Source organism: Homarus americanus, unplaced genomic scaffold, assembly GCF_018991925.1.
Source record: "Homarus americanus isolate GMGI-L3 unplaced genomic scaffold, GMGI_Hamer_2.0 scaffold42818, whole genome shotgun sequence".
Lineage (NCBI taxonomy): Eukaryota > Metazoa > Arthropoda > Malacostraca > Decapoda > Nephropidae > Homarus > Homarus americanus.
Genome location: NW_024741585.1, coordinates 499,382 through 512,865, shown reverse-complemented (window position 1 = coordinate 512,865; position 13,484 = coordinate 499,382). Strand labels below are relative to the sequence as shown.

The following is a 13,484-nucleotide window of genomic DNA, read 5'->3' as shown; positions in this document are numbered from 1 at the left end:
GACTGAGATATGAATAAAAAGTCTTTGAGACAGGTCCCCAGCTGCTATAACAGGGGGTTAATGTGGGTCAGAGACTAGATATAGCTGCCTAAATAGCATGGGTTCCTCCAAGATATCATGATTTTAAGTTGAAAAATATAATAATAATACAAATAGATAGGAAATTGCAGTGTTTAAGCTTGAGAATGTATGGGAGAGTAGACAGCAGGACTATGTGGTGAATGTGACCAAAGAAAGGAACCATGCTCAGGAGACAGGAGACCAATAGAAGAAATATTATTTTGAAATTCTTATAGTGCTTCTAGGGGTGACCAAGGACAACCAATATGTTTCTTAAAGGGAATACAGTAACTGACAATTATGACGAGACATCTGTTTTAATTAGGATTTTTTTTTATGGTGTACATATTTACAATATTCATCATCAATGTCTTGGTATCATAACTGATCATATGTATGATGAGAATTATAGTTGGCTCTATCCTTGGGCACTAAATACATTTCTATATATCAGGGTGCTAATGATCGGTAATTTTGATTTGGGTAGGGAGAGGAAAGTCGGGGTGATCCAAATCATAAGGCACAGTAAGACAGATTACTCTGACGATGATAACACCTAGACTAATTTCTTAACCACATTTTTAACAATAAAATTTTATTATGCCTGTGCTGTGTTGAAAAAATAGCCATTTCAAAGTTCATCTGAAGTTTCCAATATTCTCTATATACATACCATGAAACATTCATGCCATGTTTATGTCTAAAATAAAAATATTTAAACCATTATTAATGATATGAACATAGCAAAAATCTCCAATGGCTCATTGCACTTATTACATCAACATCACACAAGAGTCAATAAAATCAATGTAGTCATTACAAGTTTACATGTGAGACCCTATAACCAAAACTTGTACCACCATGGACACATGCTCTCAACAAATAGGTGAGTTTCTTATTTTAAAAGAATGTACAGCATACATGGGTATCTCATGTCCTGCATTGCATAAAGTATGGTAAAATATTCTGAGATAATCAACATGCAATAGCTTGAGTATTCATAATTTTGACTAAAGTCATGGATACTCAAGGCACTAACATACCTATGATGATTTACCCAAGATTTAACCCCAACATAATTACAGTAGTCTGGGAATGTTTTATTAGTCAAACATTTTACTAAGAATACCAGCTCACCTATCTGTTTGGAATGAGATTGCAAAGAACTCAAGACAGTCAAGTGGTATATAGACTACACAATACTAGACTGGTACACTCAAAGCATAGTCTGTTACTTTCATTATTCTGATTTAATTGTTTGCTGTATAAATTTTTTATTTGTTCTTAGAAAACTTTGTGTTCTGTTATATGTGAGGTGACATGTTTAAAATATTCTCTAAAACCCTTCAAGATTCTGGTATTTAAAACAAAACCAAAATCTACCCATACCTTAAAAGAAATGCATAACACGACAGTCAGCAGAAGTTGTGAGGCATTAAGTGTACCATTTAGCACTTATTCAACCAGTAGAAAATTACACCACTTGAACTTATCTCTCAAACGAATGAGGATTGTGTTTGAGATGATGCATGTAAGAGTTCCGGTGTTTGAATACCTAACATTTTTAATGCTCAGACAAGTTACAAAACACCAGCAGACAAACAAAAATAATTTAACAATGCTCTCTACTTACATTAGAGCCAATACTGTTGGCTACCCACTTCATTACTCCTGGGCTGATACAAACACCCACCAGTAAGAATGAAACTTCAAATGAGAATTTTTACACAAGCTTACAAAGTGGGTGTTATAAATAACCATACAAATTATAAATTAGATATTTATTAGGAATGGGTAAGGGCAAGGTAAAACAAAATGGTGAAAGGTATATATATATATATACAACATGAGCTGAACATGGATGAAACTAGACTCTTATTATGAGGGTTTGTGGAGGAGCCAAGTCCCACAATACTATTTTGGTTAATCTTCTCACCTGGTCAGCACTCTTTTTTTTTTTTACTTATGAATGACAAAACGAGAAAGATGAGCATTAACGTGCATCGAATTTTACTACACAGTATGAGTGTAACATTCACCAGAGCCCTAATCATCCACATCACTGGAGTACAATACTTACTACCTCTGTTCATAATATTACGCATATTATATAAAATGATATTCTGGATAATCAATGTACTGTACTGTACTAATGGGCATACCGTACCTGGCACAATACAGGTACTTCAAGTTTCAGCATGTGCAATTTGAGACTTAAAGAGCTTCTGGCCTTGTTGAGAATCTTATTTTGGCTCACCAATTACCCTTTGCAACCTCCTGGACTTGATAGCAACTATGAAGAAGCTATACTGCATACATATATGAGTGAGTTTTTGTGGGCAGAGGTGGTGTGGTGAAAGGGCTGAACCATGTGAGGGAAAATCGACCAAATACTGCCTGGATGCTTCGCCAACGTGACTTTTTCTCCCAGCTGGCTTGTTCCTTCTTCAACTGTTCAATACCCTGTGATGATGATAAAAATAATACAGTATATGATATAATCCCTTCCTTGAAATAAATTTACAACCAAGGTAGGTGTTATATTAAAACCCTCATGAAACTTTGTTTTAATCAGGGTTGAAAATTATCTAGAATAACCTTCAATGAAGATACCAGTTTTATAAGCACAATGTGATAGAAATGTTACACACAAATCACAGACTTTTCTACTTTACTTACCCCTAAACAAGATTTTAACAAGAGAATGGTGAGGCTATGCTAATTCATAAATCACCTTATTGTAAGCTGCTCAATGAAAAATGGGTTAAAAATCTTGACATTCTTTAATCACAGAGTAGAAACCAACACCCCTACGTCTATATGGACATCTTGGTTAATAAAAGACCATAGATCATTAAAATTAATGCCAACTGCCAATATCAAACTTTACATAGATCTCATGAAAATCAACCACCAAGTAAAATTTAGTTGAGATCTAAGAATGTATAGATGTACAGTATGTGCAGCAGACACATGACCACAGGTAACATGGAGAGAAGCATATAATAAACACAAAAAGAAGTAGATGCAAACAAGCAAAAATAAAATTAAAATGCACAACTGTTGGGTTTGTCTTACCGTTTCATCATTCCAGATGGCATTGACTTGTGTGAAAAACATTACTGCCGTAAAAATGGCAAAGAGCAAACTCTCAAAGATAAGGAACAGCAACAGCACAACTGTAGCTGGTGGAGAGAATGAGGAGCACTCACGCCACTCACTCTTGACACAGATTATGAACTGGTAAATGCCCAGAAAGAGACCATGAAGGCTCAGCAGAGCAATGTAGAACTGGGGAAGGAAACATATTGTTACTATAAAAACAAAACAAAAATACAGGTAATTCATGATTCTCAGTGTGTGAGGAACCTCAATAACGTAAATAATTGACAAAAAGTACACAACACGCACAAACAAACATGGTGTGCTAATACAGTACTACACATGAAATTTGTTTATGTTGATTTTGTATGTATGCCAGATCCCTTTCCTATACAGCACCCAGATTATACCATCGATTGCCTGCACCCATGAAGCAGCTGATTTCTGTGGAGACTTAAGAAACAACTTAGGACCTTTATTTTTTTTTATGTTTATGATCCTGAACAGGGTAAGATGATGGAGGACTACAGGGTTTAGGAAGAACTGTATTATAACTTAAGAGTATATGAATGGTAGAAATAGAACTGTCACTTTTTGTGATCTATTATTGCAGTAAAGTACAGTACAGTAATTCTCTTTATTCTCAAATCTTTGACTTAGTAGTGTTTCGAGCACGAGTGATTTCTTTAGAAGAACTAGCGATTTATACTATTATGGGTTTGTACTGAAAATAATAATTACAAATTTCTGTAAAAAAAAATTTTCAGAGGAAATATTACTGTTTAACAGACAGCTTAAAACTTAGGTACTTCTCAGTGTGTTGTTCAAAACTTTGTGGTCTTTTTCTTTTCCAATTTTTAATTTCTTTTTACTCCTATTTTTTTCGCCCCCTAGGCCCCATTGTGGGTCGATGACCTGTGCCCGGGTGGGCTCTACCCCGTTAAAAAACAAAATAAAAAATAAATTAATTAATAAAATTCCATTACAGGTATTAGGAACTCCATATTAATTTTGTGTGTGTTGCATTCATGAAATTTATTGGTGAATAAGAATATTTTCCTTAGTCACAGTATGATATTCAACTAGAAATGTAACACTGTATAGTACTTCAACTTTTCTTTCTTAAGGATTCATAATACTGTATAGATACAGTACTAATAATTCAAAACTGTATTTGAATGTATTCAGTTAATACTACCAAATATGAATACAGTACCCCATGTATAACTAGTACTGTACAATACAGTATACGTACTGTACATGTGTGTAACTTACTGTGAAAAGTACAAAGAATTTCTGGTTGTTTTCTCCGACACAATTGTTGACCCAGGGACAATGATGATCCATCTTGCGAATACATCGCTGACAAACAGAACAGTGGTGGGCACGTTCTGGCTTGATGCTGCAGCATTTTGGGCATTTGAATATAACCTGTCCTTCCCGAAGCCCCATGCGCTGAATATTTTCCCGCGTAGCATTACCTTTAGGTACAGCACCCTGTTAAAAATGAAAGATTGATGCATGAATTCCCATTTTGTAGTTAAGGGGAAAAAATTGAGTCACCTGTGAGATTTAACATTACTAAAAGCATCATGGCAAAGTCCACCATAGCCATGAGCTTGACTGCTTAATTGCATGACACATTATCCACGTGGACAATGTTTTATATTGCAAGCAGCCCTTCTCACCAAGTTGAATTATTGAATCTGTGATATATTGGTTGTCTCAGGACCAGTGAGGATTTTGGTCTGAGAATCTTTAGCTCTCGGCAAGGGTTTCATGTATTTTGAATTTGAAATGAAAATGGCCAATCCAAATCCAATGAGCCCATTTTTTAGGGGGATAAGTTAGGATTCAGATTTGATTGATAGATTTTGGTTTGAGTTTGACAGAATTTGTAGGATTCATTTGAAACGAGGAAAACCTTTAATTCAAAGGCGGATGTGCTAAAGTGGTTTGATGAGGAAGAAAAAATTGTGAACATAAGCAGGGTGCTTGGCTTACCATCTACAATATGTTAACAAAGATAAGATAAAATATGAGAATGTCCTCAAAGTGTGACCCCATTAAGTGCTGCTAAAATAATACAAAGCAGAAAAAAGGTGATGAATAAAATAGAATAATTGTTATGACTTTGGGTCAAAGATCAAGGTCAACAGAATGTGCCAGTGAATTTGATGAATATTAAAGAAAAATTTAACCCACTAATTCAGAACCTCAGCCTCTATCAGTAATCTGCTTGCACATTTCAGGTGAGTATTATCCAACATTACAGGCAGACCTCTTATAATGGACAATATACATTCCTTAATAGTGTCCAATAACCCTTTTACTGTGCAAATAAAGTTTAAATGTGCAAAAACACAGCCCAAAAGCAAGGTTTATCTAGCATAGAATGAGTAATAGAATGACAGAAACTAATGATTTTTTAGAAGGAAGCAGCCCCCAAAAAGTGACGAAAAATCATCATATTAACTGCAAGGTGTGTGTGTGTGTGCGATGAATTTAGATGATGAATGCCCATGACATTGGAATAAGAAATAAAAATCATCAGTAATGGCTGTGCTCACCATTTTGTGTGGTAAGTAGTGACGGGGTGAGCTGGTGATGTGTACAGTGATGCGGGTAAAGTAGATGGAGAACTCTCAAGAGCCTCTTGCTGTTTATTTCTTCAATTTGCAATTTGAAAGTCAAGCTACTGGTATGTGTGTGGATATCACTAATGTCCTTAGCACCTGGAGTGAAAAGTCTGTTCCACTTCCTGGCTGCCATTAGAAATTCACTAGGGTTGCACAAACAAAAATTAAACTTCCACATTAATCAGCAGCTAATTGGCAGAGTTAAATGAGCCATCCACTAAAATCTAAATAAATTGTCTTGCACCAGCCTTGACAGAATACCAATACTTGTACAAAATGTAATAAGGGAGAGCTAAACTTACTTACCTTTTCTGTATGTTCACCTGTAGCCCAGGAAGGCAGGTGTTGCTATCATGGTTTAACAATAGGAACTCATGGATCAGAATCAGTGAACCTGTTTACGGCTGTGGGGTTCAAAGCAGGTGAAGCTTTGCTGAAAATCAATGATTCACTGACCAAAAGCACCTCTGGTCCTGAGACAACCAATAAGCCAGTAATTCATCACTGATTTTACTTTAATTGGGTGAGAAGGAAGCTTGCAGCATAAAACCATGTTCACATAGGTAATGTATCTTGTCATTAAGCAATCAGGCTACCATGGGGCACTTTCTGATGTCTAAACTCACAGTTCACTAACAAGGATCTGTAGGTCACAAAAATATTATTAAGCAAACAGATGAAAATTTAATACAATACGGTACAAGTTTCAATGACCTGTCCTGCATGAGACCGTCTCGTGCTATTATTTTTTTCACCTCCCCACCCCCAAAAAATTTTTAACCTCTGAATTATTATGTTTTCATTGTACAATCAGTTACCATGACAACACTAGGTAAATTTGGGTATGATTTATACCAAAAATTTATCACGTGGACTTTATCACATTGATCAAGCCTACCAAGTTTGGTATAAATCCACAAACCTGTTCTTTAGTTTTTTGGGAACAGATAGAAAGGACCAAAAACAATACCCTGCCCTGTAGTTGAAGGCAGGTTAATGAAGACCACTCTATAGGTATAAGTTTTAAGATAAGTAAAAGAAGGCAGAGAACAATAAATATTAATCTTAATTGGTAAAGTGGTTTTCAGAATATTTAGAAGATCCATATCAATAATGTGCCATTTCTTTGCAAGAAATAAGCAAAGACACTTAAGATATAGCTACAGCATGTTTTCAATTTCATAAATCTTAAAGACAGAAATTCAGCTTTCAGCTTACCGGATCTGTGAACATGGCCCTCGCATGGGATGAGAGGGCAAGGACTGCAAAAACATTGAAAAGAAGAAGGTTGAATGTTGTATAAATGGGGTAATTTGCTGTGCCCAGTATTACTGTAAACACCACAAACTCAGCATAAGTAACTAGCAACCATGTCATCACAGCACAAATAATGCCGCATATGTCAGAGACGCACCACATACGTCCCCCCATGCACTTGTTGTGGGGATCCATCTCACCCCCTCTTGGGCCCAATGAATCATACATCTCTGATCACTCAGAGATCTGCAAAATAAAGGATATATTTAGTTAGGGAAAAAATCCAAATAAAAGCAAGTTAAAACATATTTCACATTCAGCTTTGGCTGAAGAGTAATGAAACTTGTTCATCTATTCGTCAAAACCCCGGGAAGATACTTCATTCTCAAACTGTATACAAAATCAACAACATATATGAACACTCAATATTTTTGTGCAGTGCAGTACAGTGCTAGTAAGTATTTGCAAAAATTACAACAAACACAAAATATGGCTTCTCAGAAGTTTAGTACTGTACAGTATACCTGTATATTTGGTTTATGAGATAGAGTACACTGACTGACTAAGACCATCCAGTGGCAGGCCACCAAACTGGTGCTAACACTCAGCCACTTCACTTACCAAGAGAGACTAGATTGTCTTTGATTGCCCAGTTTATGCTGAGCCATTATCATTAGAGCCACAGGGACCAAGTTCATTGGTTCCTTTCATAGAATGAATTTATAAACAGTTATTCCTGGACCCTGGCAGCTGATTCCTTACCAGTGGTAGTCCTAGTAACTACTGATCTATACCCACCACCCTAATAAAGTCAAAAATAAAAAGATCCTAATTTACAAAAGCTAACCTAAAATAAAATAATACTTATCTTCTAAAAAAAAAAATCCTGTCTATGAAAGGATCCACTGAAACATACCTACACCCCAGATATGGCTAAACAAAGGAGCATTGGTGTCGTTGGAGCTCAGATCTCCCAACTGTAGAGGAATGTTTAGGTGGTGAAAAACTAATATAAATTTTATTATGAGAAATGTTTTCCTCATCCACTTTTTGGCCTCTTCATGAGGTATGAGAGGATTTATCTTCTTTGGTGAAATGTCCTTAGTTGCCGGTTCAGGCACACAACAGGTATAAACAGTTACCAAATACTTAGCTCAGTTAAATCCATTATTTTTAAAGTACTTTTATGAAACGGAGTTTAAGCCACTGTCAGCATGCCTTTGGCGAATGAAAACTTCACTGAATTATGTATCATTTAACAGAAACAAACAAAAAAATAATATTCAGTATTCTCAAGTCTGGAAAAACTCAGTAGTTCAGTGATAACTGTTCACTAAAGTACCCAAGGTGATCAGATAGTAGTCTACAAGCTGACGAAGAAAATTTTAAAGTAATAAGAACATTAAGTCATCTTGAAATGGGTTCTACAAAATATGATGAATAAGTTGTTTGTATTTCATTACTGTAAGTTATACACTAACTTTATACGATATGCTTTTTGCCACTGATCGCCTTGTTAGCTGCTTGGACATTTGGTCATGTCTCTGTTATGCACTGTTGGCAAGTACTGGTTCCATAATGTATCTGTACCTGCTCCAGTGTTAGTCAAGTCTGGTCATGAAAGAGCTCACATTCGGTGCCATCACAACACTCCCTGACAGATTGTTCCAAGAGTTCACAATTCTCACCCCAAAAGAGTTTGCCCTGACAAATTTCTGAGCCAGTGTGACAGTGTCTTCTTCAAACTTAAGCTATGACCCCTAGTGGGTGCAGGCATCCATGTAAGTTAACTTGATCTCACTATATTGAGTTTAGGCTCAATTGGCAAGACTCAGTAGTTTGTTCATGATAAAATAGGCCATAGTTCAGAGACCGATTATTTAAATTCACTGAAAACACAAATGCATATACATAGGTGTAGGGGATTTTTTCCCTTTCATCATTAATTTGTACAACTCAAAATAACCACATCATCTTTCCTTTTATACAATAGTCAAAACCAATATAACCACAGTCCTAAAACACACTCCTTTACACATAATTTGTATTTAGGCCTGGAGTAATGTACACAGTAATATACACACTGTACAGTATACTATTTGCAGATAACCCACCTAAACACTAGACACTTTTTTGTCTTTAGTTCCCGAAAATTACCAAATATATATATACTTCTCATAGCGACTTTCTATACGGAGGTTAGGAATAAACTACATTATAATTAGTAAAAAAAATACATTACATTCACCAGTTGTCATGTATCTGATGAAGGCTCAGATTATTACGAGGCCTCTGATTATATAGCTCTATATGTTACTCTCAGGGGTTATATCAAGTCATGCTTAGTTAAATTCACCTACCTGCAACATTATGAAGGGTAATTGATGAAAAACTAATGCTAAGAAGCCATTCCATTTGACATTTCCTGTGTTCCTATCCCCCGTCTCAATAGTCCTATTTATTCCGGCTCACATAATAGCGATCTATAATATTACTTTTATCCTCTTCGCCTTAGTAGAAATATATTAATACTAGAATGATAATTGTATCTAAAATAATGAAACTTTATCGTGTAGAGAGAGAATGGTGTTATAGTAATATATCGCTATTGTAATACGGAGATATAGCTTCGGTATCCACAACGACAGCGGTAAACATAAAAAATAAACAAAAAATAATCTAAACCTTTTATTGTTTTTAAGCCTTAATGATAACACTAAAAATTAATCATACTCACTTAAATTAATATCCTACACGTACCAATATAACACAAAAGGAAAAATAAAAATATCTTACTTATTAAGTACAGTACATTGCAGGGGCGGATCCAGGGGGTCCGGACCCCCTTTTCATCAGAAAATTACAATACTTTTTCTGTAATGCAGTATTGTACTCGGGCGTTTTGTATAGTAAAGTAATTACTATTAACCTCAGAATATCTCCTAATATTAAGTGCGCATGGCTTCAAAATGGCCTCAAATACCCATTATATTGCTCAGATTTAAAAAATATATATATATATACTATATATATATATATATATATATATATATATATATATATATATATATATATACAATACTATAATGCTATGCAAAATTAATTGTCACGGCTGCTTCAAGGTTACCACGCCAAAGTGTGTGCTGGGCATGGGGGGGGGATGTCTTCGGGAACGTCCTCTTTTTTTAATGTTCAGATATGACAACCCTATCGTGGGAAGGGTTATGACCCACCCCCCGCCCAGCTGGTTGGGCTCGCTGTGCCAAGGCCGCACTGCGCTCGCCGTTCCCCAACCCACAACTTCTTGGACACCCCCGCCCCCTTGATATTCCTGGATCCACATCTGCATTGTACTTATTTAAGCTACCGGTTAGCGACTTCTGTGACGCCACCAAGTGTAAGCTACTTTAAGCTCAAGCTTTGACCAACCCTGACTCCGCTTACCAGGTCAAGTTAGAGGGGAATGTAGCCTCTGTTAGTTGTTTAAAAAGAAAAGTCTTGAAAAGAGGGGTAAATGTACTGTCATACCTCCCCTCTGACCCTACGTGTATGTTCACAGTAATACAATGGATAGGTTAAAAAATTATAACAATAAAATATACCATTATCAAAAAGAATACAGTGTACTGTAGATTCCTTGGTTTCAATACACAGTGGTCAGGCAAACTACACAGTGCCATGCTCTAACACTTCATCCTTAATTTGTCAACGGACTAAGAGGAAAATAAGAAAATCACAATAACAGACCGCAAATAAGGATAAAACTGGTGTACAGTATACGCGATATAAATACAGATTAAGTAAACTGTTAAATGACCATTCCTGATGGCAATTACGTCATTAAACTGTTAAATGTGCACGCATGAGCCGATGAGCGCCTAACCCACTACCTCAAGTCACAAGTTTTAGTTGTGCGTGAGTACTTCGAGGATGAGGCAGGGGGGAGGGGTAGTCATGTGTAATACTTGCCTCAACACTGCACTTCTGTCATACACCGATACATCTCTAACAAAAACTTATTTATCATTTTTACACCAAACAACAGTATGTAGGGAGGAGACAGTGCGCATTCACCAAACATATGGTAAGCATCTCGTCTTGCGTGCACCCCCAGACCAGTTACTCGTGCTTATGCTGTTTGTCAATCTACGGTGAATCTCTGGGTGGTCTCAACTAACCCCTCTCAGGGGACCCTGTGGAGATTCCTCGGTGTTACAGCGTTCAAAACAAGTAAGTTGACCATCCATTGTACCGGCATTATTATTATTATTATTATTATTATTATTATTATTATGAGTAGTAGTAGTAGTGGTTGTGGTCGTAGTATAACCCTTTTCACTTCAAATCAACTTATTTTGTTTTTCTCAATAAAAATTGGCAAGCGGATGAATTGTTCCATAGTTTGGCTGTGTTAGGAATGAAGGATGCACTATAACGGGTTATTCTAGTGTGACCGACATCCACATAGAGAAACGATGGGCACCACGAGTATTACGAGCCCACGGCCTTGCCGGCGGTACACAAGATGCCAAATCCACCGAACATTGCCCGTTAAAGTACCTGTAAAAGAGAGAGAGAGTGAAGCAACATTGCGGCGAAGAGACAGGGAAGAGAGATTATCGACTAAAGGAGGAGAATTAATAAGACAGTTGAACAGAAGAGCCACCCCAGATATGAGAGCAGTACTGCAAGTTAGGACGAATGAATCCCTTATATACTTGGAGCAACTGCTCATGAGTGAAGTAGCTTCGGCATCTGTACAGCATTCCCAACTTTCGGGAGGCAGCTTTAGTTATACTAAGGATGTGTGATTTCCAGGACATATTGGAGGAAATGGTGAGGCCTAGCATATTTATTTCAGAATTTGGCAGAAAGATAGCGTCCTGAAATGTAATTGGTGGGAGATCATCTAATTTAGAAAGTGTAATTGGTAAAGACTGAATTTTATTACTATTGAATTTAAACAAGTTTGTACCTCCCCATTCAGAGATGCTACACAGATCCGCACTGATAGAAGTAATTATATCAGCTCTAGAAACAGATCTAGTTTGAGAGTTAGGAGGAAGGGGAAAATGTGAAGAAGAGTGAAGAGTAAAATCATCAGCGTAAGAATGGATAGCATTGGTTGTAGTGTGAAGTAAATCATTGATAAAAAGAAGGAAGAGAGTAGGTGAAAGAACAGAACCTTGTGGGACACCACTATTGGTAGAGAGAGAGCGAGAGATCGATCCCTCGACAACGACTGCCATGGATGAGATAACGTGATAGTGGGTTTGTTACTGGGTCAGTGGCGTTCAGTTTGCCATTCAAACAAGTGTAATAAGACAACATAATGATGGGTTAATGTAGTGTACTGTACCGCAAGGATAAGATATTAGATACTATTTTTAGTCCTTGTTATTATAATCTCATTTTTATGTATGTGTGTTTGTGTGAGGTGAAAAATTGAATCTCTTTAAACAGTTTGGTCTCCTACATTAATCTCCTACACTCTCCACAACAACGGAGCTTCTCCCGATTGTTGCCTCCATAAACACTGAATAAGTAGATGCAAATGACCACTCCTTGCCCTGTAGTCGCCGACAGTTGCCACTCACCACCTTTCTCACATACTCGTAAACTGGATATACCCGAATGGCCAACAGTTTACACCAGATCAAATTACTTAAAGAAAAATAATGACAAAAGTGATATGAACAAGGAGCCGTATTAAGTGAGCCCTCAACCTTGCTTCCACTCACTTGTTTTTCGCACTCTGTGGCAGAATAGTATTTGAATAATTTAAATAAAAATCCACCGTAAAGAAGTAAATATCGGAAATAGAATTCAAACAGGAATTATTTATGCTACAATTGTCTTGTACGAATTCTTAAACGGCATAAAAAACGGAGGAATTCTGGTGGGATTTCAACAGGCGAAGGTCAGTCATATGTGGCGAGCTTTATGGAATGTACATAGAGTAGTCCCCACATATTTGCATTGTTCACTGTATCTATTACCCTTCGATATTTCACCCTGAGAATATGCAATAGGATCCATGGTTTTGTTTTATTGACCCATTTACTGCACTTGAAGATTTGTAATTATTATATTTTTCGATAAATCTTGGTCGTATATATCAGGTGTCGGGTCCATATATTACGAAGCCGTGTGTTCAGTTTTTCTATCAATATTTAATAAGCAAAATTACTCCTTGCACTTCAGTTATTGTATTTTATATCGAAAAAATAAGAAAAAATAAGGATGATATTTTGATAAACTCTTTTGTCATTAAAATCAACACTATAAAAAATAAAATCCCAGTGGAAAAATCCGAATTTATAATTGAAAACTCTAACCAAAATTCGAAAAATTACCACATCAAATTATTACATAGATTTACTAAGCATGAAGAGTAATTGTTATATCGGAAAGAAATTGAATTGG

The 13,484-nt window shown here is 36.3% G+C and overlaps 1 protein-coding gene across 1 annotated transcript; it reads right to left on the bottom strand.

Annotated features, from left to right (window-relative positions):
- Window positions 1-361: 361 nt before the first annotated feature.
- LOC121875965 (palmitoyltransferase ZDHHC3-like) lies at window positions 362-9,530 on the bottom strand. Its single transcript, XM_042380783.1, has 5 exons — window positions 9,419-9,530; window positions 7,020-7,304; window positions 4,438-4,659; window positions 3,139-3,351; window positions 362-2,523 (listed from the first exon to the last, which is right to left on the bottom strand). Exons 2-5 carry the CDS (start codon window positions 7,284-7,286, stop codon window positions 2,365-2,367), a joined length of 861 nt encoding a protein of 286 aa, XP_042236717.1. The 5' UTR covers window positions 7,287-7,304; window positions 9,419-9,530; the 3' UTR covers window positions 362-2,364.
- Window positions 9,531-13,484: the final 3,954 nt, after the last annotated feature.